Source organism: Paroedura picta, chromosome 6, assembly GCF_049243985.1.
Source record: "Paroedura picta isolate Pp20150507F chromosome 6, Ppicta_v3.0, whole genome shotgun sequence".
Taxonomy (NCBI): domain Eukaryota; kingdom Metazoa; phylum Chordata; class Lepidosauria; order Squamata; family Gekkonidae; genus Paroedura; species Paroedura picta.
The window spans coordinates 97,420,350-97,447,689 of NC_135374.1; the positions used below are offsets into that span (position 1 = coordinate 97,420,350).

At 43.3% G+C, this 27,340-nt stretch overlaps 1 protein-coding gene across 4 annotated transcripts in view; it reads right to left on the bottom strand.

The window, feature by feature from the left end:
* The window catches only part of ITGBL1 (integrin subunit beta like 1), a 255,626-nt gene that overhangs the window by 63,306 nt on the left and 164,980 nt on the right, over window positions 1-27,340 (bottom strand). For all 4 annotated transcript variants that reach the window (XM_077343786.1, XM_077343787.1, XM_077343788.1 and 1 more), the window contains one exon: window positions 18,083-18,229. In XM_077343786.1, coding sequence (XP_077199901.1) covers window positions 18,083-18,229 — 147 coding nt within the window. The remainder of the gene's footprint in view (window positions 1-18,082; window positions 18,230-27,340) is intronic.

Here is a 27,340-nt window from a genome sequence, read left to right on the forward strand (position 1 = left end):
TCTACAGGGGGAAAAGTTAGCTAAATAGGAAAATACTGCATCTGAATCCAAGAAACAAATACATGGGGTTGACAACATGGGAGAGGGGAAACTACGTTGGCTGTGGAGAGGTCAACACACACATACTGAGCAGAGCTGAGGTTCTGATAAAGGATTTGAAATTCACAGGCCAGCCCAGTGATTGCCCACAAGAAGGTATAATATGATGAAAGTGATTGGTGATTGGTTATGAGCTCTAGATGTGCTGGCATATGATGTCACTAGAGTGGGAGGTCTGGAGTAATCTCATGTAAGCCTACCAGGCTGAACAATATCTTGGCTAGGGGTGAAGCATATCTGATCTGAAAAAATGTGCCTTATTAGCCCTATATTGTTTAATCAGGAAGGAGTTGGGAGAAATACAACAGGAGACATTAAGCAGGGGATGCTACTCTGAACAAATAGTAAAAAAGTAAAGTTAGTTCTGTGGGGAGGGGCAATGGCCCCATTGTGCTTCCCATAACTGCCAATTTGGGCTTTAGTCTGTTGGACTGGTGTAGAGGAGAAAGGAATTTTCCATCCTGTTCTAGCAGTCTCAAGCAAGATGGAGTCCAGCCTCTTGCAATATTCATAATTCCCCATCATTCCCTTTGAGGGATCCTTTTCGGGTAACAAATTTTGGTGGAGAATACACAGGCAGTGCCCTGCATATCTGAAAACAGATTTTGGTGGAGAAAGCTAGGGCACTACCCTGCATGTCTAAAAGCAAGCAAAACATGCTTGTTTTCAGAGTTCAGGGAATTTTTCCTTGTGTTTTGGGATTTGATGTGTGTTTATGTGTTGACCTCTCCACACCTGATGTCATGAACCCCATGTCTTTGTTTCTTGGACTCACTCACATGCAATATTTCCCTATTTAGCTAACCTTTTCCAATATAGAATTGAGTGTGCATATGTTTTTGTTTGGGTGTGAATGTATCCCAGTATTTTCCCTAAATAAATCCCCTGAGTGTAAGTTTAATTTTCATCATTACTTAAGAAGGGCTTCTCCCAGGGGAAGGACCCCGTAAAAATTGGTTGAAAGATCTTGCATAGCCCAACCTCTTACAATATTCATAATTTCCCATAATTCCCTTTGAGGGATTGTTTTGGGTAACAGGTAAGTCCCCAATTGAGCCAATCAGGAGGCTGGAGGAGATTGTTTGAAAAATACCAGGAAATCCCTGATCCCTACACATTCCCTCTAATACCACCTGTAGGATATTCTTCACATATGCTGTTGAATCATGCACACTACATGTTCCAGCACTGCCTAGCCTGTCTGCTCACAGATACAACTGAAACCTTTTTACTGCCTAGGAAGCCTGGCATAACCACAGCTTAGTTATCTAAGTAGCTCAGGCTGCATGAAGCCATTGATATATTGAATCAGAAAGCCTTCCCCAAGTCAATTGCTGGTACAATGTTAGGTAGAAAATGTAAAGTACATAAAGCTAAAGGTGAAGAACATAAAGTGAATCAGGAGGGAATTCCAAATGGTCAGACTGGGAGTCTCAAATGTCAGAAATAAATTTGTTTGGATTCAGAGCATTTCTGATCTTCATAAATGGCCATTGTTTGAGTTGGATCGAACTGTGCATCCCCTATAAAACGCTGGAAGTAATAACAGCAAACTGCTTCATTGCTGTGCTTAGCAGGTCATGGCAAGATATGCTGTTGTACAAATAGATTAAGGTAGATAACAGTATTGGTCTGAAGCAACGGAATGAAGTTTGAGTCCAGTGACACATTTGTTCTGTTTACAAATAATGTGACGATTAATCTATTTACATTTCCCAATATTTCTACACTCATTGATGTCCATGGTATGTGGATATCCAATATCACCTCACCGTCACATTCAAGGTGAATTTTATTTATTCCATTTCTGTCCTTTTCTTCCCCACAATGGTACTTCAGAATTACGTCAATCCTGTGCATTCTGCATGGTGTGAAGGAGATGTTTTGTTAATTGCTGATTTTCATATTGTCTGTTGGAATTGCAGTCAGGAAGTAATTTTGTGAAAGCAACCCTGAAGGGATGTTGTTAAGTTGTTAAACTGCCGATCAACACCTATGTGCTCACTAGTGACGTAAGTGTGTGTGTGTAGGTAGGGGAAGGCCCAATAATGACTGCTACACATGGAAGAACTCTGTTTTACAGGCCCTGTGGAACTGCTGGAGTTCAGGCAAGGCCCTCATTTCACCCGGGGGCTCAGGGAATTGCCATCGGTCACCTGGGACTTGACAGAAAATAAACAAGCACATAAAAGTAATATATAAGACATAACGTAAAAGGTATTACACAGTTTTTGTTTTTGGATCCACGACACACCTAGCCTTCCCTGCATGGCCTGTCCTTTGGAAGATGGGGGTGGGTGGGAAAGAGCCACCTCCGTGTGGCCTTCACCACCCAGTCTGGCCTTTGGGATATATGAAGGTTGTTCAACGCCCAAAGGGGTTCTGACCCCCAAGTTGAGAACCACTGCTTTAACCCCTTCACCACACTGGATCTCAAGATCAAGCAGGGGTGAGGGCCAGAACCCAGGAAGGTCTCAGTGCAGGTGTATGTGCTATTGTGTTCCTGCGTGCAATGGGCTTTGTCCCTAGTAATATATAAAACATAACATAAAAGGTATTACCCAGCTTCTGGTTTGGGATTTTGTTTTGGACCAGTGGGGTCACTTGCAACCTGTTTCTGCCCTGTGAAGTAAGAGAAGATTGTTTGCCCAAGGCTCTCCAGTAGCTATTCAACTACATAAAAACTGGGCTTCACAATTCTGATCCAAACAAGTTTATCCACTGCACTGTGAAATGCCAAAGAAAAATCACTTCCAACAGGGATTAGCTTGAGACAACCCAGAAATTCCTCATCATGAAGCTGCTGGTGTGGCTCCCATCTGTCTGGTAGAAGAGAAAGATGGCACAATCAGCATGCTTAATCACTGTCATTAACTACCGTGCCTGCTTGCAACTCAAGATGACCCACTATTTTGCATGACGGCTCTCCTGAGAAAAATCCTCCTTTCAAGAAAAGCAAATACATACTACACAGCAATAAAAAAAATCCCTAGGGTATTTCATATTTAGGCATCTGGAACCATCCTTGTATTCCCCATCAGTGCCCAAAAGCATGGAGGGAATGTTAATTATTCCACTATCCTGTTGCCATAAATTTTCAGCTCCTCTGGCCCCAGTCCCTGATGTCTCTGAAGATGGGCAATGAGAAAGATCTTATTAAATTTCTGGAAGCATTCATTTATTACAATGTGCAGCACGACAGGGGAAATGACTGCAGCTATTATCTGCAAAATTATCCAATGACGTATTTCACCACTAAATAAGCTGTCTTGCTTGACAACAACAAATGTAAAATGTGACTGTGTTTCTTTGGTTGGTGTTAAAATCGTAAACCCGCAGTGACAACAGTACAACTCTTATCTTCGGACTGAAGACACGTTTCCTGATCTGGAAATTGGCATACGCTCAACTGTAAACACAACAGTCTTCTGCACGGGAACTGCCCCATTCATTTCTGCAGTGGAGGCTTGATCCGTACAAGCAAAAGGAATAGGTGAATCTGTAGCAGGTCCTTCCACTAAAGGAACTGCAGAGGCTTTTGCCGGTGTGTTCAGTCAAGATGGTGGAAGATGAACCACCTTCCTTATTCAAGCGACAAAACTCCAAATATTCTGAATGTTGAAGTAACCCACTTATTAGCTGTCTGGAACCAAAACTTTCTCCCAGTCTGCCAAGCACATCGCAAATGAGTTGAACTGTGGAAAATCTGCCTTCATGCACTTAAGGCAGCTGCAGACTGGGGTGGGAGAAGTGAAGAAAAGGGAGAGAGGCATGTTTGCCATTGCAACGAAAACTATATTCAGCTGTACAGAATATAAACTGCACTGTCCAGCATGGCAATAAGTATCTTCCTACTTGTCTTTTATGTTGCTTGAAGAACAGTGGGATATCACACATGGTCCCTTGGTTCCTGTTCTCTACGAGTTTATCTGAAAAATTTGGGATTCCCAGAGTCTGCTGTGATTCTGGTCTCCTTTGTCAAATGCAGCAGTCTCCTGGTTCCAAGTCTCTCTCTCTCTGTGTCTCTCTCTCTGGGCTCACAAGATATTCTAGGGCCTATTCCACACACATACAATAATGCACTTTCAATAGAAGTAGATTTTCCTGTTCTGCACAGTAAACTCCAGCTGCCAAAGCACATTGAAAGTGCATTATCCCATGTGTGCAGAATGGGCCTAGGATTCTGCTATTGTAACTGTTTAAAGTATCATATGTTAGATATCTGATGAAGCGTGCTTTGTCTCAGAAATTGTTGTTGGTCTTTAAAATGCTACTGCACTTGAATTTTGTTGAAAGTGAAGGACGGTATGACATTTGGTTGCACCAAGAGCATTCTTGAAGGGGCAATAGAGATAGTAAGATGGACAGGGATGTATCTCTGTATTGTTACCTTGCCAGTTTTGCAGCTGTCTCTTAGTTCATCAAGAATACTATTCTGAGGGACTTGCTGCCTTCTAGCTGCTTTCCCCCGTTGTCTTTGTGTTTACTCTCTCTCACCCCTCCATGAGGGCAAGATGTGCTCTCTCTCCATCTTAGACAGACAGCTAGAGTGCCTATCTTGCCTTTCCTATCAGAGTGTGAATTCCCTTAACAATAAAGATCATCCATGCTTATCTTATAGCAACAGGCCTCAGGTGGGCATTAGTCTAATAGTGCACGGACAGCTCCTTCTAATGGTATTGATCTCTCCACCCAAGGAACTACCTTTCTGTGGTGTTGGAAATGCTGTTCGAGTTGAGAGGTTTCCCCAGGATGATCGTTCTGGAATACTTCAGCATATTGAACCCCACCCCTAATTATGGACATGAAAGCAGTGAGATTTGTCTCAATTACCCTATATATATATATAAGCCTAGTTTTTCAGCACCTTTTTTCACACTGAAAAAGCCCTCCTCAGCTTATATGCGGGTATATACGGTAATTGAAACAAAAGCCTTCTCCAGCCAACCAATCGTTGCATTGCCTTTTGCAAATGTGTACCGCAAGCTGAGCTTGCTCTGGAAGCTCGTAGAACATCAATGGTTTGACTGAGGGACTCTGATCTTTTTTTCCTTTTGCCTTCAATGGCAAAAGGAATGGCAATGCTGGATGGGAGAGCCTGTGATGACGGAGCATTTCCCACCCTTGGCTTATAGGCAAGTCAATGTTTGTCCAGATATTGTGGTAAAATTAGGTACCTCGGCTTATACGCGGGTTGGCTTATATGTGAGTATATACGGTAATCTCTGGCCCTATACATATGGCAGGCTATATGATTAATTTGGGGATCATTTTTTCTAGCTGAGAACAATGATAACTTTGAGTAGAAACATCTAACTTCATTGTCATGGGAAGATCATTACCTGTTGGGTTTTAGAGATGTGAGATATCCAACACTTCAGGGATGGGGGAATTAACTACCCTGGAGAATGATGGATCTGAATGGTATCCCTGTGGTTCTATACCTGCTGGGGCAGGTAATTCTGAAAAAGCCCAGGGCAATGTCTCGAATAGGGACAAATGAATATTTCCTATTTTATGTATTCATATTTCTGTCAATGGTTTCAGTTTTCTCTTTATCATTGTTAGCATGATATATTCATCTCTATTGTTTGTGCATACAGCATGGGAGCTATTCATATGGTCTTTATACATACCAAGAGCATTGTTTACAACAAATGTGTCTAACACTGAGTTATTGCTGCACAAATAACATTGAAAAATTGAAAAACATTGTACATTGTAGAGGGAATTTTTGGCAAGAGGAAAACAGGAAAGTACAACATTGTCTGAAAAAGAGAAACAAAATTTGAAACAGGTATATTTGAATTAAACCAGCAAGCTTAAAAAGCTGCTAGCAGCCTTACTCTGGAAAGAGAAAAGAGTCTGGGCTGAAGACACAATAGCTCAAAGCACCTTCTCTCCCTCATGGGAACCCATTTGACTTTCTCATTCCTTGTGGAATGGGGAATGATGAAATAGCAAAAACTCATGATTAAAGAGATGGTGGAAGTTGATCCAACAGAGAGAGCAAGCTTGGTGTAGTGGTTAGGAGTGCGGACTTCTAATCCGGGGAGCCGGGTTTGATTCCCCACTCCTCCACATGCAGCCATCTGGGTGACCTTGAGCACTAATATCAGGGCTCTCTCAGACCTCACCTACCTCACAGGGTGTCTGTTGTGGGGAGAGGAAAGCGAAGGCAAATGTAAGCCACTTTGAGACTCCTTTGGGTAGAGAAAAGCGGCATATAAGTACCAACTCCTCCTCCTCTTCCTCCCCCCTCCTCCTTCTCTCAGCCCCACCTCCCTCACAGGTTGTCTGTTGTGGGGAGAGGAACGGCAAGGCGAATGTAAGATGCTTTGAGACACCTTCAGGTAGAGAAAAGCAGCATATAAGAACCAACTCTTCTTCTTCTAAAGCCATACTGAATGAACAGTAAACCAAACACAATCCCTTGCCATCACATGGCATTGACACAATATAGCATTGTTGTCCTGATTCTGAACGGTGAGGAACTTATTACAGAGTTGCCCCAGGGAGAACTGGGTAATCTTCCCGTAATTGGTTTGACCTCTTTGTAAAGCAGGTTTTTATTTCTGTGTCCAACGGGCACTTCCTTGTATATAAACCAAAAGAAGTCCATTTTTTTTCACTTCAACTCGTATTACACTTTGCTTACAGTGGTCAGGTTGGATACTCCTGAGGATTCTGCTCATTCTGACAATACAAATACCTTTCGGTTTGTAAAACCTGAAGATACAGCCAGAATCCTTGCAGAATGGAGACCTACCGCATGTATGCTCAAGTCCTTGCCTGCCATGACTAACTTCTGACCTCGGACAAAGGTTCCCGTATCCCCACATTGAATCTGTCACTGCCCCCATCCTTTTGTAACCATGATGGAAATATTTCTTTGGAAATAAATCTGTTTGCAAAACACATGTAAACTATTTCATCCATTTTAAATGGAGCTATATTCTTCTGCAGTGCTCACCTTAAGTTTGCCATTCACCAGGTGGGACCTGGAGATCACCCAGTTTTACAGCTCATCTCCGGGTGACAAAGAATAGTTCCCCTGGGGAAAATGGCTGCTTTGGTGGGTAGACCCCATAGCATTATACTCCACTGAGATCCCTCTGTGCCCACTCCTGGCTCCATCCCCAATGTATTTACCACACCAGAGCTAGCAGCCCTAGCCTTTATCACTCTTTAAAAAACACATATCAAAATAGCATTTTTGATGTGGAAACATATCTAATGGTGTGCTCCTTAAAACGAAAATGACTACGGATGTGACATCCATTTGTTCCACCCCAGGGAGCACGCCTGTAGGTGGCAGGAAGACAGGCAGTGGTGGGCATGGAGAGCCCGTCGCTGTGCCACTACCCGTCTTTCCATGCCCAGCCCCACATTCCTTCGAGAATCAGTGTTACAGATTATGTGTTTCCACATAATCTGCAACAATCTGATTCTCAGAATTTTTAAAAAGAAGTTGCTTGCTTGCTTGCTTTCCTGTTACCATGCCTTCCTCACTTTTTTCTTCATTTGGACAATTGGCTCCCCACCACCATAAGTGATTTGTTGCTACTTCCTCCCTTCTTTCCTTAGTCAGGTGGGGAACTGGTGTTTTGTACACCTTCCATTTAATGACACCTATTCAGTGAGAGTTTGGTATGAAAGCCATTTTCGTTAGCAAAGGTTCACTGGGGATTGATTGCTAGTTGACTGAACTAACAATTAGCAGGTGATCAATGGGTTTTTCCTGAGGTATAAATTTAGTAAAGAAAAACACTGGGGGAGGCTCACAGAGTGTTAAGTGTTGGAATAGGGATGCTTCAATATATTGTCCACATTTTGAAATGAGGACAAATGTCAAATGGTGGGAAGAAAGGAGGCAGCCAGCAACCTTTAAAAACACTGTATGGTCTTCATATCAAATGCAAAGCCATTCCACAGCACATCTAAACAAAACTTCAAAATTCAGTTTGTTTCAGAAACCTTGAACAAAGCATGGCAGGACTCAAGCTAAACATGCCTGAAAACTAAACACACACACACTTCTGGCCATTTCTATGAACACCTTATACTCAGCACAACACCCATGTGAAAGGGGCCTAAAAGACATTGTTTCAGAAGGATGAATGTGTAACATTGCTTTTTGTTCATCACTGACCATTTACGCACTGGAGGTTTCATGCCGGGCTGCATGCTGGAGTTTTAGTTGTGGCTGTTGTCCCACTTCTTCCGGCACCGACATGGGGGAGGCATTTGGCCTGGTGCACCTCATCCACCCCTGATTTCTGCTCCTGCATGGGAACTGGGGCAGTGAAGTTCCCAATGCATAAACGGTCATTATGATGCATTTTGGGGGAAATTATAGTTTAATGAGCTTTGTGTACTTTGTATATAACAGGAAAATGGCTGGATAAATAACAATAACAATACAGTCATATGTAGCACACATACTAAGCTGTGAGGGAGAGAAGAATAATTTTATTCTGCTTCTTGTTTCCATAAAGAACTTAAGTTCAACAGTAGGGTAGCGATGAAATCAGGGAAGCAGCCATATTGGCATAGAGAAGCCCACCTTGCAAACCTAAGACATTTAAGCAAAACCATTATTCCCTCTATCACTTTAATTTATACCACATATAATTGTATCTACAGTTCACATGCCTTCAACATCTGGCTAATAGATACGCCAGCTACAGATATTAAATTACTTGCTATGATGAAGAGTAAGATTTATTGCCCCAAAAGATCAATATTCATTCTAAAAGAGAAACACATAATTCATTTTTTTAAAAACATAAGTAGCTAGAATGAAAAATTGCCAGGCCTTGCAAAATACTTTTGTTTATATTGTAAAATATATCTTGCATAAATAGTAAATGAGGTTATTCAAAGATGTTTTCTGTAGATGAACGCAGGGTCTATGCCAAGGAATTCATACGTATCAATCAAAAGTGTCTTAAATCAGAATCAAAGTCACTTTCCATTTTAAGATTTTAGCCACCTGTTTAAATATTTTTAAAGTCCAAGTTCCTAACATCAATTTCCATACCAAGCTGTCATGAAGAAAATGTGTGAAATCTGCAATATTTTCCACTCGCCACAAGATTTAATTCTCCCAGAACTGAGGACTAAAATCCCAATCTTTAAAGTCCTCCAGTAGTCCAGAGATTCATTAGAACTGTGAGGCAAAGTCCAAATATTGTAGTTTTCTCAGAGTTACTAGAGTAACACTACACAGGATTGGACTGTACATTAACCTGAATGACAATTTATTACAGACAAGAACAGTTTGCCACTGCTGGTTAAACATGCCACCTTTGCCTTCTGTAAGGAATCCTAAACAATACTGTTCGAAGATATGCTTCAGATTAACATTGGAAAGCATGCTGAGTATCAAACCCAGAAGTAATACCCTCAATTAATCTGGTGATTAATCATGCTCAGCAACTGCAGTGCTGAAAGTTACCTGAATGCTAATTTGGAAGTTTTTGTAGCATACATGTGTGAATTGTTCAAAATTCAGCCTTGGATCTCAGGCACAGCATCTTGAATAGTCTCCTAAGTTCCAAAATGTAGCTTTGGCTGCAGAAGCCACTGCAGTTGAAAACCATTCCCATTGCCTACATCATATCTAAGCAGACCATTTAGGTAAAGTAAGAATCACAGAATTGTAGAATTGGAAACGTTCTCCAGGATCATCTTGTCCAACCTCCTGTGAATTGACTTGGTATGCTGACTGACACCATGGTAAGCATGGCCCCAAGGACCAAGTCATGACTAAGCCAGGATGTTAGTGACTGTGTCAGATCAGCTAGATCCAGAGACCAACAAGGATTTCAGGTATAAGCTTTTGAGAGTCAAAACTCTCTTCCTCAGGCTGTTGTAAGGCAGACCAACACAGCTGCGCTTAAGAAATATGCAGTTACTAAATCAACTTGAAAACATAGTGCCACATTCACATTCAATATATCTTAAGTAAGAATGGTGGTCTTTGTTCATTCATATGAACCATGGTTAGCTTAATTAACCACAGTTGCTTTATGTCCAAACAGTTTACTGAGTTATACTTTAGCTCTTTATTCACACGTCAGATGGGGAACTACATGCTGAATGGTCATTCTTAAAAAAAAAAAAAAAAAAACTCAACATACAGAGAAAATTAGAGACAAGGATATTCTCCCAGCTTTGTCTAGACTGGGATTTTGTCTTCCTAGACCAAAACCTCCATATGGAAGCAGCCCATGTTTGCTATGGGCTGATTGTACACAAAAACTCCTAGAACAAAATTGCCAAAAGGCAGACCAAATGTTATGTGTTATTCTTGAACCTACCTATGTTCCTAATCTCGGGGAGGGAGGACACACCTATAATCATTTCCAGAAAATCTTCAGCTGCATTGAAAATCATAATTGAATATTACATTTTAACTCTCAGAAGAAAATGAATCAAGTTCTAATAATGATACCACTTACCCAGAAACTTCATTTTGTCTTTATCTACACTTTATATAATTTCACTTCTGCTTCTTCGCGCTCTCCGGCTTGACCCTCTGAAGGGGGTTATCATTTTCCTAATTAATCATACACAGAAATCACATTGCTATTCACTTATTATTTTCCTCCTCATCTTTTGCAGCCAGAACACAGAACATTGTAAGAAATGCCATGGCTCTGTCAAGGGCCAGATACAGTTAAATAACTATTCAGCTGCCTCTTCAGGAAGAAAAAAGGAACTCAATTTTTTGCACTGATATCTCCATAAGATTACCAGTCTAAATTAGTCATCTGTCACTAACAACCAGAAGCTGCTATAAGGACTCAGTCTATCATGGCCCGAAGAATACCAGGGCCCGCATTATTATTCACCGTAAATATCAACTACATGGTAATCAATGGCATTTCATATTAGAAATGGTAATGAATCAACAGCAGAGGTCACAGAAAGACGGAAGAGAGTTTCTCAGCATCTGTGCTAAATTCGGTAAGCAATTTCAAAGACAAGAGCATACTCAAAGCCATCTTATAAGGCTTGCTTTGTTCACATTAGCCAAGAGTGACCATTTGAATGCGTCCTTCTGTTCCACTTTAATGCTGGCACTATACCAATGCAAGTTAAAATTAGTGCGGTCACTTAGGCTTTTTTTTAAATTGTTGATGAATCCTATGGGTTTTAATCAGTGGATTAATAAATCACTTCAACTTCTACAGATTTGCATGTGAGTAAATGTAATAGTTCTGAAGAAAAACAGAGGATGTGGCCTAGTGTTCCAGCCAGCAGCATCTTTTGGCATAAGAATCCTCTCTCTTTTTTAAATAAGTGCAATTTTAAATACTTTAGATTTTATTTATTTATTGAATTTGTATACCGCCGTTCCCAATTGAGCTCACAACGGTTTACATAGTAAAAGAATAAAAACAAACTCATCCCCTCAGCCAGCCAGGGCCAAGATGAGAGTGGGGAACAGATCAATTGATGGACACGATGGACAGGGGGATCCCAGATTGAATAACGGGACCATGCCCTTGCCTCAACCGTATGCCTGCCGGAAGAGTTCTGCCTTGTGGGCCCTGCGGAAAATTGACAACTCCGTCAGGGCCCTTAGCTCTTCCAGGAGCTTGTTCTACCAAGTCGGGGCCAGGACCGAAAAGGCCCTGGCCCAGATCGAGGCCAGGTGAGCGTCCCGAGGGCCCGGGACCACCAGTACTATAAAAACTGACGTCTGAGTAATCCAAGTCACTTTTCAGTTCATTATTTAAATGCATTTTGTTAAAAAACAATAGACTCCTCCATATTCATGAGGTTCCCTAAGTATTCCAGATCCATACTTGGCTTTATCTAGGGTGCATTTCCTTTAAGCAATAAGGTAAACAAATGAAGCTAGTTTATAATGAATGAGACTGCTGGCTCATTAACATCAGTATTTTGCTACTCTCAATGGCAATAACTCTATAGGATCTCAGTTATAGATCTTTCATATCACCTGCCTCTTGATGGTCTTGACAGGAGATGCTGAGCATTGAACATGGGACTTTGTGCATGCAAATTATGCTGGGATAATGTAATTTATGTAAATTATCCTGGGAACCACAGAAAATATACCCAAAGTATTAGGAGATCCTAAGATACCCTAAGGCAGCTATCGTAATAATTTCACTTTCTTCAGAGATAAATGTCTAAATGATTGCCAATAGGCTCCTGTAGGTTTGGATTCTAAAGACATAAGTGAGGAGTAAATCTGATATTCTTATCAGTAGGTGCTAAAACAAACAGTAGACTCTTCACAAGAATTCAAGAGAGCTGAAATTTATACTAATGACATTCTCCTCATAGTTGCAATGGCAAAAAAATTCTTGATTTTAAAATTAAGCTGACAAAGAACTGATGAGAGATATCAACCAAGGTGGTGAAGTTTCTGCAGAATTAGTTTTATTTATTTATTAAACTGGCACTGGCAAGACAGAAGCAATATCTCCCTGGTTCCACACTGCTGCACGTTATATCAAGCCGAAACTCACAGTGCAATCTCCACAGGGTAAGAAATCCTAAAACAGTTCTCAAGCTACACAGACCTAATAGAAGGTATACAGAGTTGGGGGACACAATCTCAGCATCAGGCTTTTCCAGATTCTGGTACCACAGTCCATCTGTCAAAACTACTGCTGTACTTTGGGGCTCTGTTCCACTCAAAACCCCACTCAAGCGTAAAATAATCCCTACACAAAGGATCCAGATTGAGTCTGGCTCACATTTGTGTCTGATCCTTTGATTAGGTAATAACAGTTATGATAATAACAGCAATTTGGTGATGAGAAAATATTCCCAAACTGTTAAGCCTGTTGCTAAGGGTGGGATTTGCAGTATCCGTTTAAAACTAAAAATTTGCTGTCATTTTAAAGAAAGCTGATTGCGTTGCATCAAGATAATGAATCTTGTGCTGTTACGCTTAAGTACTTCGTGACCTATTCTTACAGAAAAATATACATCCACTTCTGTCCTGTGCCCAACATCCCCAGTTTCATATTTTCATGAAATCTACCTGACTCCCCCATACTGATTTCTTTTCCTGCAGTATTTAAATAAACAGCTGTGATTCAGTCATTCCCAACCTGCATGCTACAAGGGAGGCTGATACGTGGCTTTAGAAATTAAGCAACTATGTTGGACACATCCATCTCTCTATGCTGGTCACAGCAAAAGGTATTTTGCCCCACTGGGCCCTTCTTCTACCAGTACATGAGAACTGACATCATCCTGATGGGCAGTGGTTCTTAACCCGGGGGTCGGGACCCATTTGGTGGTCGAACAACCCTTTCACAGGGCAAGCAGCTTGGAGGAGCGGGCGCCATCCACACAACAGCCTTGCAGGGTAGATCTCTATCTTGGAATGATAGGAAAAAAACAATCATGAACCATGGATCTTCACGTCATTGGTCAGTTTCGGTTTAATTTCTATGAAAGAACACTTGCATCGTTTTATGGTTGGGGGTGACCACAACATGAGGAACTGTATCAAAGGGTCGCAGCATTAGAAAGGTTGAGAACCACTGTTGAAGGAGGATGTCCAGGGATAATAGTGTGAGACAAAACTACCTGCTGTTTTAGCTTACACCCTCTTCACCAGTAATGAACAAGGAGAAATGTTCCTAAGATCCTCTAGCAAATCCTCATCGAGGCTGAGCCAAACAAATTGTGGTAAAGTTAACAAGGTAAACCCATTAGAACAAATGGGTTTCACCACATTTCACATTCACATCTGCATTTAATCGATTTTATGTCATTTTGATGGCTTTAAGAATAGGTTCTTATCAACGTCTTCTGACTGAGGTACAAATCCTAATGCAATAAAATGCATTACATTATCACTTCATATGAAGAACCAAAGAAGAACAAATCATGCTCCCATGTTTTTCCTTCAGCCTTCCTCTACATTTTTATAACTATGAAAGAACAGAACCTTTGGAAATCATCTGCATCTTGCGTGCCCTGTGGGGCATGGCATGTATTCATGCAAAATAAAGACAGACCACCTGATTTTGGGACAAAAGAGGCCACCGCTTTATTGATAACAACATAGCATTGATGCTGAGTTGGCTCTACCTTCTGACTCCAAAAGGGGGACCCCAGAACCACAGCATGCAAGCACACAGCCACCACTTCTGTCCTGTGCCCCAAAAACGCAAAGCATGCACAAAGAGAAACACAATAATGTTATGTAACAACCGAATTGTAGAGCGGGTGGCTGGCAAAGCCATATCAATCCAAGAGTGAAGCATCTAGTGGCCCTGCAATAAATAGGGAGGAGCAGGCAGGTAAGGCATCCAGGACATCCACCCGCCCACCCCAGCCCACCTGACCAGGGCACCTCTGGATGATGGCCTCTTGCCTCCAGGCACAGCCTCCCATCTGGCCATGCAATAAGGCCGGATACAGGGCTGGCTGACCTGAATTATCTTTGCACAGAAGTGGGTGACAATCAAAGCTGCCTCTTGTGTCCTTGAAGTCTTATATACTGTAACCAATTGGGTTTTTTTAGAATGAAAAAAACTGACATATGTCAACATTCGTTTAATAATACAACTCACATATTATACTGCTGTCAAGCAGAATTCCTGATCCAAACAATATGTTCTTAATTTAGAATTAAGAAGTTTTAATATAGTATGTAATGCAGCTTCCAATTCCCAGCATTCATTTTCTGGAACTTCCCATTCCTGGAAAAGTATTGATCTCCAAATACATTGTGAGTCTTAATGTCCCAACAAATTACTTCTGACTTATAGCAATCTTATGAATTATTGATCTCCAAAACATATGCTCATTAACAGCTTTGATCTGGCCTTGCAAACTGAAGGCCATGCCTTCTTTTACGGAACCAATCCATCTCGTGTCAGGTTTTACTTTTTTCTATTGCCTTTAGCTTCTCCTACCAGCAAAAGAGAGTCAATATCCCCCCCCCCCGCTCCCCTGGGTTTAGCAGGTTAGATCTCCTCCCCATCCTCCCTGCCGCTCTGATAGCAGGGGGTGGGAATTATGAGAGTTTTTCCGCCATGTTGGGATTGTTTTAAAGTCTTTTAATGGGTATTTTAATGGGGACAAGACTATTTTTACCCACCACGAGCCTATGGGGAGTAGCGGGAAATAAATCTAATAAATAACAATAACAATAACAACAACAATAACAATACCATTGCTGTCTTTTCCAGTAAGTCTTGACTTCTCATGATGGGACAAAAGTATGGTAGCCATTTAGACATTTTAATGTCTAGGAAAATTCAGGCTTGATTTGATCTAGAATCCTCTTATTTGTCTTTAGTAGGTCATAGTATTCACAAAGCTTTTCTCCAATTACATATTTCAAATTAATCAATTTTTTTGTTCAACTTTCACATCCATATATGGTAATGGAAATACCATAGAATGAATTATCGATCTTGGTCTCCAGAAACTTCTTTACATTTAAGGATCTTTTCTAGTTCCTTCATAATTGGCCCCCAAAGTCTCAATCTCCTTCAATTTCTCAGTCATGATTTGGTTGATGATTGTCAAGGAATATAAAATTTCAACAACTTAAATCACACAGTTCTTCTAGTTCACATTCAATTGAACTTTTTAATGTGAATCCATTTTTACATGTTCTTTAAAATTTTCAATACTGTTATTTATATTTTGGCACTATGAATGTTTTTATTCAGCTTTATCCTGATTTTTGATATTAATAATTCATGGTTTGTACCACTATCAACTTCTGGTATTGTTTTAGCAGACAGAAGAATTCTGCTTTTGATTATACAATCTATTTGATTTTTATATTGACCATCCAGTGATGTCCACGTATTCAGCTCTCTGATTGGCTGCCTGAAGCATGTGTTTGTAATGAGCAAATTGTCAGCTTCACAAATTTCTATGAGCTGCTCTCCTGCTTAATTTTTAACCCAAGTCTAAATTTTCCAATAATATTTTATATAATATAAATATTATATTTATTTCCAATAATATTTTACTCTGTATTCGTTCCTCCTTTTGTGTTCTAGTCACCTATGATATCAACCTATCTTGTTTAGGTGTATGATCAATTTTGCCTGAACACTTCTAGAAAAGCTTTCAACTACTTCCTCGTCAGCATCTCTAGTTGGGGCATAAAGTTGAGTCATTGTTATGTTGACAGCCTTTTCATGAAACCTAATTGGTATCATTTGGTCAAAACGCCACTACAGCCATTGACTGATTGTGCTCTATTTCACGTCACCATTCTAGAGCAGGGTTAGCCTTTTCTTCACATGAGTGAGAAAACATTTTATAATGTGCCAGTATTTTACTGCCTCAATAAAGTCTGTATTTCTTTAAAACTTTTAAAGTCTCTTGCCGTCCTGCTGAAACTCACTACTTACAGCCATCTCTTGAGCTTAAAAAAACGCACAAGCTAATTTCCCAAGTCAGTTTGAATACATGGGGGTGTGGTAATACTTCTCAGTCTTCTGCTACCCCCTCCGAGAACCAGTGTGGTGTAGCGATTAAGAGCAGTGGATTCTAATCAAAAGCAGCTTCCTCAAAGTGTGTGGGGGGGAATGACACAGCATGATTCCCCACTGCTCCACAAGTCAGCTGGGTGACCCTGGGTCAGTCACTGCTCTCTCAGAGCTCTCTGAGACCCACTTACCTCTCAAGGTGACTGTTGTGGGGAGAGAAAAGGAAGGTGATTATAAACTGCTTTGAGACTCATTTGGGTAGAGAAAAGAAGGGCCTAAAAACCAACTCTTCTTCCTCTTCTCTTTTCACTCCTCCCCTGCCTTACAAGCTTACTTCCTGGATTTTGCTTTTCATAACCTGGGCATTTGTAATTTTTGAGACTTACTGTATTGGACTGTGATCAATGGTGTCTATCCTTCCTTAGTCTCGAGGAATTTCCTCCAACATTTCCAGTTGGCCTCTAGCCTCTCTCTTTTTTTAGAGGAAAAGCGACTTAAGATGAATGATGTTTCCTTAGGCTGGCCGCTTAGGCTTCAAACTTTGCTCAGCAGAGTGATACGATACATGCCCGCAAATTTAAACACCGACAGTCATAATGCTGCAATATATTTTAATTGATTGTGCTGTTTAAATAACGATGGGGTGGGATCCAGCAAAAGTCATCGTTACACCCCACTGATATCAATAGTACTTGTCACAATTCCATTGCTTTTTAATGAGACTTAGTCACAACTTTTGCAAGATTGCACCCAAGAACCAAGTCTCTAATTCACTGACAGTCATAATAATGGCATATGTCGTAATCTGAATGGGGTAGGTGGAGCTGCCAGCCAGACAGACAGCCGACCGGCATACTTAAGCAGCCTCCAGCTCACGAGTCTTGTTGACTTGTGTTTGCTGCTGGAGGAGACCAACTGAGCAGCTGTGTTCTGTACCTGAGCCGGGAAGAGGCTGCCGGCCACAGATGGTCAAAAAGAAATAACCAGTCCCATTTTGCCATGACATCAATCAGAGAAATGTGATTCACGTGGAGCGACCCACCCTTATAAAACATGAATTATATATATCTCAATCAACATTTGTGCTGCCAATCCCAACTCCCCCCCTCCCTCAAATCATTAGGAAATTAAGTTTCCTTGCAAAATTGCATGATGTCATAAAGGATGCCTTAAATCATGAAACGGTTACAGGCATTGTCTAGTGGAGGATCTTCAGGATATCTAGTTTGCTGATTTGTCCACCCCTAACATCTGCAAGCCACATGGGGATCATGTTTTCTCTTACCCCCTCATATGAATCCTGGGAAACAGCAGTCCGAATGACAAATTGCTTAGGATTGCAGGGCAAAGTTGTACCTTTTTTCTCCAGTTTACTGCTAATTGATTAATGAGCACTGTTGAACACTAATCTTTGAGCACAATCTAAAACAGAATCTTTGAACATCCATTCAGTAGGGCCAAGGTTGCCTCTGATCTAAGCAACAATTCAACTAAATCCTGAAAAATTGAGAGATATCACCTACCTCTTCCAGAGCAAGGTAAATGTGAGCTTCCTTGACATTTTCTCAAACTCTCTTCAGCTGATATGGGACAAGAACGGGGGTGTTCACACTTCTTCCCTACCCATCTTTCTTTACAGTCACATCTTCCACAGTTACACTGTCCATGACCTTAACAACAAAACAAAAATGTACATTTCAGCTCCACTTCAGTTGTTCTGTAGCCCCTGACACAAGCTGATCACTGCTGCTTTCAGGGTTTTTCCCTACACTGCTCCTCATCTTCTACCCATTAGTCTGATAAGTTGACAGTCTGGCGATGCAGCAACACTTGTCCACATGGTGTGTGTGTGTGTGTGTGTGTATGTTTTTTAAAATTTTCTGCTAGAGTTTCATACAGACAGGCAACCCAGGAGTGGTAATCAAACAACCATGAACCATTTCAAGAAAAATCCAACCGTTGACTTATACTGAGAGGTTGAAGAATAATACATACACTATTTAAAATCATGAGGGTTGAAGTGGGGTGTTCCCATTTTGTGGCACATGAGCACCAGGCAGCAGTGCTATGGCATGGCATTTGTAGTGCGTAATTTAGGTCTAGTCCTTGTAAAGACAGTAAACCTGCAATTGTATGGTATTGCTTGAGACAACAAGCAGGGATTCAATGCCTGAAGGATCTATCATTTCCTGACAAGTTAACATGTGGGAGATTGCCACTGCCACCCTAAGATAGTTTAGTCAGAATCCGGAATCAGGCCTATTGTGGGGCTAACCCCCCAGAAAGTCTTGAGAATTGCACTTTGACCTGCTTAATCTGTGCTTTTGGACATATTCCCGGCTCCAGGGAGGCGCACCTGGCCTCAACCAGAGCCAGGGCCTTTTCAGTCCTGGCCCCTACCTGGTGGAATGAGCTCCCGGAAGAGCTAAGGGCCCTGCGGGAGCTTTCAACATTCCGCAGGGCCTACAAAATGGAGCTCTTCTGCCAGGTTTATGGATGAGGCAGACGTGGCAAGGAAGATCTGATGGGCCCCCCAGTTAAGAGCGCAGCACCCACAATGTGATCTGTGCTTCCTACATTAGGATAGACATTACTCCTACATTAGATTTCTCAGGGGCTAGCAGGTTAGTGATCACCATGTTTTAACTGTTTTAGGAGTCTGTATTAATGTATGTCCGGCGGGATTTTAATGGGGTTTTAACCGACTGTTGTAACCCGCCATGAGCCTGCCATGAGAGTGGCAGGAAATAAGTCGAATAAATAAATATTCAACTTCTACAAGAAGATTGTCCCATGGGATGTATAATTCTGACAGACCATAGGATTTAATGCTAGATTAGAACATTAGAATGAAAACCCATTAGGGGTTGGACAAAGAACTGAAGGTAACATTCAATGTAGCCTGTGGAATACATATGCTTTTCTGTGGTGCTTTAGACCTCCCCCCCCCCCAAGTCGATTGAATGAGGAACAGTAGCAAGATAAATGAAACATTACAATTATAATCATCGAACATTATACTTCCACCAGTGGACAACTGACCTTACAGCCTTGGTTAATTAGACCGGGATAGACTATACCATATGGGCTCTTTCAAGACTTCATTTAGAAAGAAGCATTTGTATAAAAATGCAGACAGCTTTGACTTGCTCGGTGAAAAATATAGCTACAAATGTAATATCATGTCCCAGTTACCCTACTTGTTCCTTCTTTTCTGCTTGTTCTTACATTTGGATTTCTCATTTATTTCGTTTCTGAATATGCTAATTGAATATGCTAAGAGCCAGTTTGGTCTAGTGGTTAGGAGTGCAGACTTCTAATCTGGCATGCCAGGTTCGATTCTGCGCTCCCCCACATGCAGCCAGCTGGGTGACCTTGGGCTTGCCACAGCACTGATAAAACTGTTCTGACCGGGCAGTGATATCAGGGCTCTCTCAGCCTCACCTACCCCACAGGGTGTCTGTTGTGGGGAGAGGAAGGGGAAGGCGACTGTAAGCCGCTTTGAGCCTCCTTCGGGTAGGGAAAAGCGGCATATAAGAACCAACTCTTCTTCTTCTTCTAACTGCAATATTGGCTTAATAATAATGCTGTCCAAAGCACTTTCATCCTTGTAAGTCCAATGGGTCTAAGATGGCATAAAGGGGGAAGATCAATAGCTAGGCCAACCCTATATCATGGCAACAACCTCCATACTCAACATTATCACCAAAGCAGTCGTATCACTATCTTGGGAGGGATGTCCAAGCATTGCTCCCTGTTTAGTAGCAATGATCAGAGACCTGATTTTTTAACAGTCATTTAGATAGTTCAGTCCCCCTTCTGTGCTTTCAAAGCCTTTCCCCCAGCTGGTACTCTTTCCCCCATCATACATCTCTTTTGACCTTTCTCCTTTTAGACCAAATCTGTATGCGCAGCAGTGGTCACGATAAGGTAATACTGTGGGCTATATACCATTGTAAATTTTCTTTCATTTTTAAGAAGACCCTTCCTGTAACTAGAACACTAGCCCACTGAGGGAAAGGGTTGTACTTTACTGGCATGTGCTAATTTTCTTCTTATACAGAGCATTTAATACAAAAAAAGATGTTCCCAAAAATTACTCCCTAATATGTAGTCAGAAGTGGAACAACTCCATTTTATGGCCATTTTACAACAGCTTTTTCAGGTTTACTTCAGTGGAAAGCAGCCAGTCTTACACAGTACAATACAAGTAAAGAAAATTATAATGTGGCAGGATAGCTCAGTGTAACAAGAGTAATTTGTCTTTCAGAGACTCCCTGGTTTTGTAAAATGTGTGACAAAGGCTTCTTTTTCTGCTGAGATATAAATTAGGACACAGCCACTCTTGTTATACACTAACTAGATACAACTGTTTTGCAGGACAAAAACCACTCAGTAACATGAAATGAAGTCTCCAGAGAAACAAAAATCTCCAGAGAAGTCTCTCTTCTCTCTCTCTCTCTCTCTCTCTCTCTCTCTGAGGTAAAGACTTAGCAACAGGACTTCCAGCCTCTGTTGAATGAAGTCTTTACAATAACTGGAGGCATGCCATTTGGTTTTCGACAAGCACTATCTGTAAGAAGGATTTTTATGATTCCCAGTTGGTTAATCTGGAGGTAGAGGGTTCCCCCTATCTACAGTTCTGTCAATTAGGCAGAAGAAACATATAGAGAAGCTTCCCTTAGGTTTTGAAAACCACCACCTAGAGGGTTTCTGTATTGTGACTTGTATTCGATAAACCATTTGAGGTTTTAGCTGATGGTGAAAAAAGGACTTGGACAAAAAAACATGTACACATCCATGTTATTAAGAGGAGGGGAATCCTCTAAAAAATTACAAAACAGGGATCGTTTTTCTAGCAGAAAAGAAAAGTAACAACATTTAGACAGTCCTTTTTGAGTGCTTGAGACAGTTTAGCCCAAATCAATATAACTAGCCTCGTAAGTAGGAATGGGGAGTTAAGGCTGAGAGAGAGAGAGGCTTGACTTGCCTAATTAGATGGATGATATAACAGAAGCAGTTCTGGCTCACAGGGCAAAACAAGATGCCAGGGTGTTCCCAGAGACAATTAAGGCAAGTTAGAGTCACTTTAGAGCACGAATTCTCTTGCTTTGAAAATGTCACAAGGCCCCATCCAGTTTTGGACCAATGCACCACAGGGAGGGGCTCTAGTGTCCCTCCTACAAACAGCATATTTCAAGAGCTCAGTGATTTAAGTAATTCCTTGCTGTCAATAAAATCAAAGTCCAGTAGCACTTTTAAGACCAACAAAGATTTATTCAGGGTGTGAGCTTTCGTAGCAGGGAAGATATCTGAAAACACTGGCAGTCAGAGGGAAAGCCAACCCCGACCTAGAAACTGGAGCCGTACTGAAATTAAATCACAAAGGGCTCACCTGAGTTCCCTTGGACAGTAGGGTATGCCTGTTACTTTCTAGGGAGATATATGAACACATTGGGAATCAGAAGTGAAGCCCTGCTCCACCTAGAAACTGGAGACCAACTGAAAAGGCATCACAAAGAGGTCACCTGAGTTCCCCTGGAGAGGAGGGGATGGCTGTTACTGGCAGGGGAGATATCTGAACACACTGGGAGTCAAGGGAGAAGCCAACCACCACCTAGAAACTACTGAAGATCTACTGAAGATCTACTGAAATGTCATCACAAAGAACTCACCTGAGTTCCCTTGCAGGGGAGGGGATCCCTGTTACTGGCAGGGGGGATATCTGAACTCACTGGGAGTCAGAAGGGAAGCCCACCTTCACCTAGTAACTGATGACCTACTGAAATGGCATCACAAAGAGCTCACCTGAGTTGCCTTGCAGGGGAGGGGATCACAGTTACTGGCAGGGGAGATATCTGAACTCACTGGGAGTCTGAAGGAAAGCCCACCTTCACCTAGTAACTGATGACCTACTGAAATGGCATCACTAAGAGCTCACCTGAGTTCCCTTGCAGGGGAGGGGATCACTGTTACTGGCAGGGGAGATATCTGAACTCACTGTGAGTCAGAAGGGAAGCCCACCTTCACCTAGTAACTGATGACCTACTGAAATGACATCTCAAAGAGCTCACCTGAGTTCCCTTGCAGGGGAGGGGATCACTGTTACTGGCAGAGGAGATATCTGAACTCACTGGGCGTCAGAAGGGAAGCCCACCTTCGCCTAGTAACTGATGACCTACTGAAATGGCATCACAAAGAGCTCACCTGAGTTCCCTTGCAGGGGAGGGGATCACTGTTACTGGCAGGGGAGATATCTGAACTCACAGGGAGTCAGAAGGGAAGCCCACCTTCACCTAGTAACTGATGACCTACTGAAATGGCATCACAAAGAGCTCACCTGAGTTCCCTTGCAGGGGAGGGGATCACTGTTACTGACAGGGGAGATATCTGAACTCGCTGGGCGTCAGAAGGGAAGCCCACCCTCGCCTAGTAACTGATGACCTACTGAAATGGCATCACAAAGAGCTCACCTGAGTTCCCTTGCAAAGAGCCAATTTGGTGTAGGGGTTAGGAGTGCGGACTTCAAAACTGGCAAGCCAGGTTCGATTCTGCGCTCCCCCACATGCAGCCAGCTGGGTGACCTTGGGCTCGCCACGGAACTGATAAAACTGTTCTGACCGGGCAGTGATATCAGGGCTCTCTCAGCCTCACCCACCCCACAGGGTGTCTGTTGTGGGGGGAGGAATGGGAAGGCGACTGTAAGCCACTTTGAGCCTTCTTTGGATAGTGAAAAGTGGCATATAAGAACCAACTCTTCTTCTTCTTCTTCTTCTGAAATGGCATCACAAAGAGCTCACCTGAGTTCCCTTGCAGGGGAGGGGATGACTGTTACTGGCAGGGGAGATATCTGAACTCACTGGGAGTCAGAAGGGAAGCCCACCTTCACCTAGTAACTAATGACTTACTGAAATGACATCACAAAGAGCTCACCTTACAGGGGAGGTGATGACTGTTACTGGCAGGGGAGATATCTGAACTCACAGGGAGTCAGAAGGGAAGCCCACCTTCGCCTAGTAACTGATGACCTACTGAAATGGCATCACAAAGAGCTCACCTGAGTTCCCTTGCAGGGGAGGGGATGACTGTTACTGGCAGGGGAGATATGTGATCTCACAGGGAGTCAGAAGTGAAGCCCACCTTCGCCTAGTAACTGATGACCTACTGAAATGGCATCACAAAGAGCTCACCTGAGTTCCCTTGCAGGGGAGGGGATAACAGTTACTGGCAGGGGAGATACCTGAACTCACTGGGAGTCAGAAGGGAAGCCCACCTTCACCTAGTAACTGATAACCTACTGAAATGTCATCACAAAGAGCTCACCTGAGTTCCCTTGCAGGGGAGGGGATCACTGTTACAGGCAGGGGAGATATGTGAACTCACTGGGAGTCAGAAGGGAAGCCCACCTTCACCTAGTAACTGATGACCTACTGAAATGGCATCACAAAGAGCTCACCTGAGTTCCCTTGCAGGGGAGGGGATAACAGTTACTGGCAGGGGAGATATCTGAACTCACTGAAAGTCAGAAGGGAAGCCCACCTTCGCCTAGTAACTGATGACCTAATGAAATGGCATCACAAAGAGCTCACCTGAGTTCCCTTGCAGGGGAGGGGATCACTGTTACTGGCAGGGGAGATATCTGAACTCACAGGGAGTCAGAAGGGAAGCCCACCTTCACCTAGTAACTGATGACCTACTGAAATGGCATCACAAAGAGCTCACCTGAGTTCCCTTGCAGGGGAGGGGATCACTGTTACTGACAGGGGAGATATCTGAACTCGCTGGGCGTCAGAAGGGAAGCCCACCCTCGCCTAGTAACTGATGACCTACTGAAATGGCATCACAAAGAGCTCACCTGAGTTCCCTTGCAGAGAGCCAATTTGGTGTAGGGGTTAGGAGTGCGGACTTCAAAACTGGCAAGCCAGGTTCGATTCTGCGCTCCCCCACATGCAGCCAGCTGGGTGACCTTGGGCTCGCCACGGAACTGATAAAACTGTTCTGACCGGGCAGTGATATCAGGGCTCTCTCAGCCTCACCCACCCCACAGGGTGTCTGTTGTGGGGGGAGGAATGGGAAGGCGACTGTAAGCCACTTTGAGCCTTCTTTGGATAGTGAAAAGTGGCATATAAGAACCAACTCTTCTTCTTCTTCTTCTTCTGAAATGGCATCACAAAGAGCTCACCTGAGTTCCCTTGCAGGGGAGGGGATGACTGTTACTGGCAGGGGAGATATCTGAACTCACTGGGAGTCAGAAGGGAAGCCCACCTTCACCTAGTAACTAATGACTTACTGAAATGACATCACAAAGAGCTCACCTTACAGGGGAGGTGATGACTGTTACTGGCAGGGGAGATATCTGAACTCACAGGGAGTCAGAAGGGAAGCCCACCTTCACCTAGTAACAGATGACCTACTGAAATGGCATCACAAAGAGCTCACCTGAGTTTCCTTGCAGGGGAGGGGGATCACTGTTACTGGCAGGGTAGATATCTGAACTCACAAGGAGTCAGAAGGGAAGCCCACCTTCGCCTAGTAACTGAAGACCTACTGAAATGGCATCACAAAGAGCTCACCTGAGTTTCCTTGCAGGGGAGGGGGATCACTGTTACTGGCAGGGGAGATATCTGAACTCACAGGGAGTCAGAAGGGAAGCCCACCTTCCCCTAGTAACTGATGACCTACTGAAATGGCATCACAAAGAGCTCACCTGAGTTCCCTTGCAGAAGAGGGGATGACTGTTACTGGCAGGGGAGATATCTGAACTCACTGGCAGTTAGAGGGGAAGCCCACCTTCGCCTGGTAACTGATGACCTACTGAAATGGCATCTCAAAGAGCTCACCTGAGTTCCCTTGCAGGGGAGGGGATGACTGTTACTGGCAGGGGAGATATCTGAACTCACTGGGAGTCAGAAGGGAAGCCCACCTTCACCTAGTAACTGATGACCTACTGAAATGGCATCACAAAGAGCTCATCTGAGTTTCCTCGCAGGGGAGGAGGATCACTGTTACTGGCAGGGGAGATATCTGAACTCACAGGGAGTCAGAAGGGAAGCCCACCTTCGCCTAGTAACTGATGACCTACTGAAATGGCATCACAAAGAGCTCACCTGAGTTCCCTTGCAGGGGAGGGGATGATTGTTACTGGCAGGGGAGATATCTGAACTCACTGGGAGTCAGAAGGGAAGCCCACCTTCACCTAGTAACTAATGACCTACTGAAATGACATCACAAAGAGCTCACCTTGCAGGGGAGGGGATGGCTGTTACTGGCAGGGGAGATAACTGAACTCACAGGGAGTCAGAAGGGAAGCCCACCTTCGCCTAGTAACTGATGACCTACTGAAATGGCATCACAAAGAGCTCACCTGAGTTTCCTTGCAGGGGAGGGGGATCACTGTTACTGGCAGGGGAGATATCTGAACTCACAGGGAGTCAGAAGGGAAGCCCACCTTCGCCTAGTAACTGATGACCTACTGAAATGGCATCACAAAGAGCTCACCTGAGTTCCCTTGCAGGGGAGGGGATCACTGTTACTGACAGGGGAGATATCTGAACTCACAGGGAGTCAGAAGGGAAGCCCACCTTTGCCTAGTAACTCATGACCTACTGAAATGGCATCACAAAGAGCTCACCTGAGTTCCCTTGGAGGGGAGGGGATCACTGTTACTGACAGGGGAGATATCTGAACTCACAGGGAGTCAGAAGTGAAGCCCACCTTCACCTAGTAACTGATGACCTACTGAAATGACATCACAAAGAGCTCACCTTACAGGGGAGGTGATGACTGTTACTGGCAGGGGAGATATCTGAACTCACAGGGAGTCAGAAGGGAAGCCCACCTTCGCCTAGTAACTGATGACCTACTGAAATGACATCACAAAGAGCTCACCTGAGTTCCCTTGCAGTGGAGGGGATGACGGTTACAGGCAGGGGAGATATGTGAACTCACAGGGAGTCAGAAGGGAAGCCCACCTTCGCCTAGTAACTGATGAACTACTGAAATGGCATCACAAAGAGCTCACCTGAGTTCCCTTGCAGGGGAGGGGATCACTGTTACTGGCAGGGGAGATATGTGAACTCACAGGGAGTCAGAAGGGAAGCCCACCTTCGCCTAGTAACTGATGACCTACTGAAATGGCATCACAAAGAGCTCACCTGAGTTCCCTTGCAGGGGAGGGGATGACTGTTACTGGCAGGGGAGATATGTGATCTCACAGGGAGTCAGAAGTGAAGCCCACCTTCGCCTAGTAACTGATGACCTACTGAAATGGCATCACAAGGAGCTCACCTGAGTTCCCTTGCAGGGGAGGGGATAACAGTTACTGGCAGGGGAGATACCTGAACTCACTGGGAGTCAGAAGGGAAGCCCACCTTCACCTAGTAACTGATAACCTACTGAAATGTCATCACAAAGAGCTCACCTGAGTTCCCTTGCAGGGGAGATATGTGAACTCACTGGGAGTCAGAAGGGAAGCCCACCTTCACCTAGTAACTGATGACCTACTGAAATGGCATCACAAAGAGCTCACCTGAGTTCCCTTGCAGGGGAGGGGATAACAGTTACTGGCAGGGGAGATATCTGAACTCACTGAAAGTCAGAAGGGAAGCCCACCTTCGCCTAGTAACTGATGACCTAATGAAATGGCATCACAAAGAGCTCACCTGAGCTCCCTTGCAGGGGAGGGGATGACTGTTACTGGCAGGGGAGATATCTGAACTCACTGGGAGTCAGAAGGGAAGCCCACCTTCGCGTAGTAACTGATGAACTACTGAAATGGCATC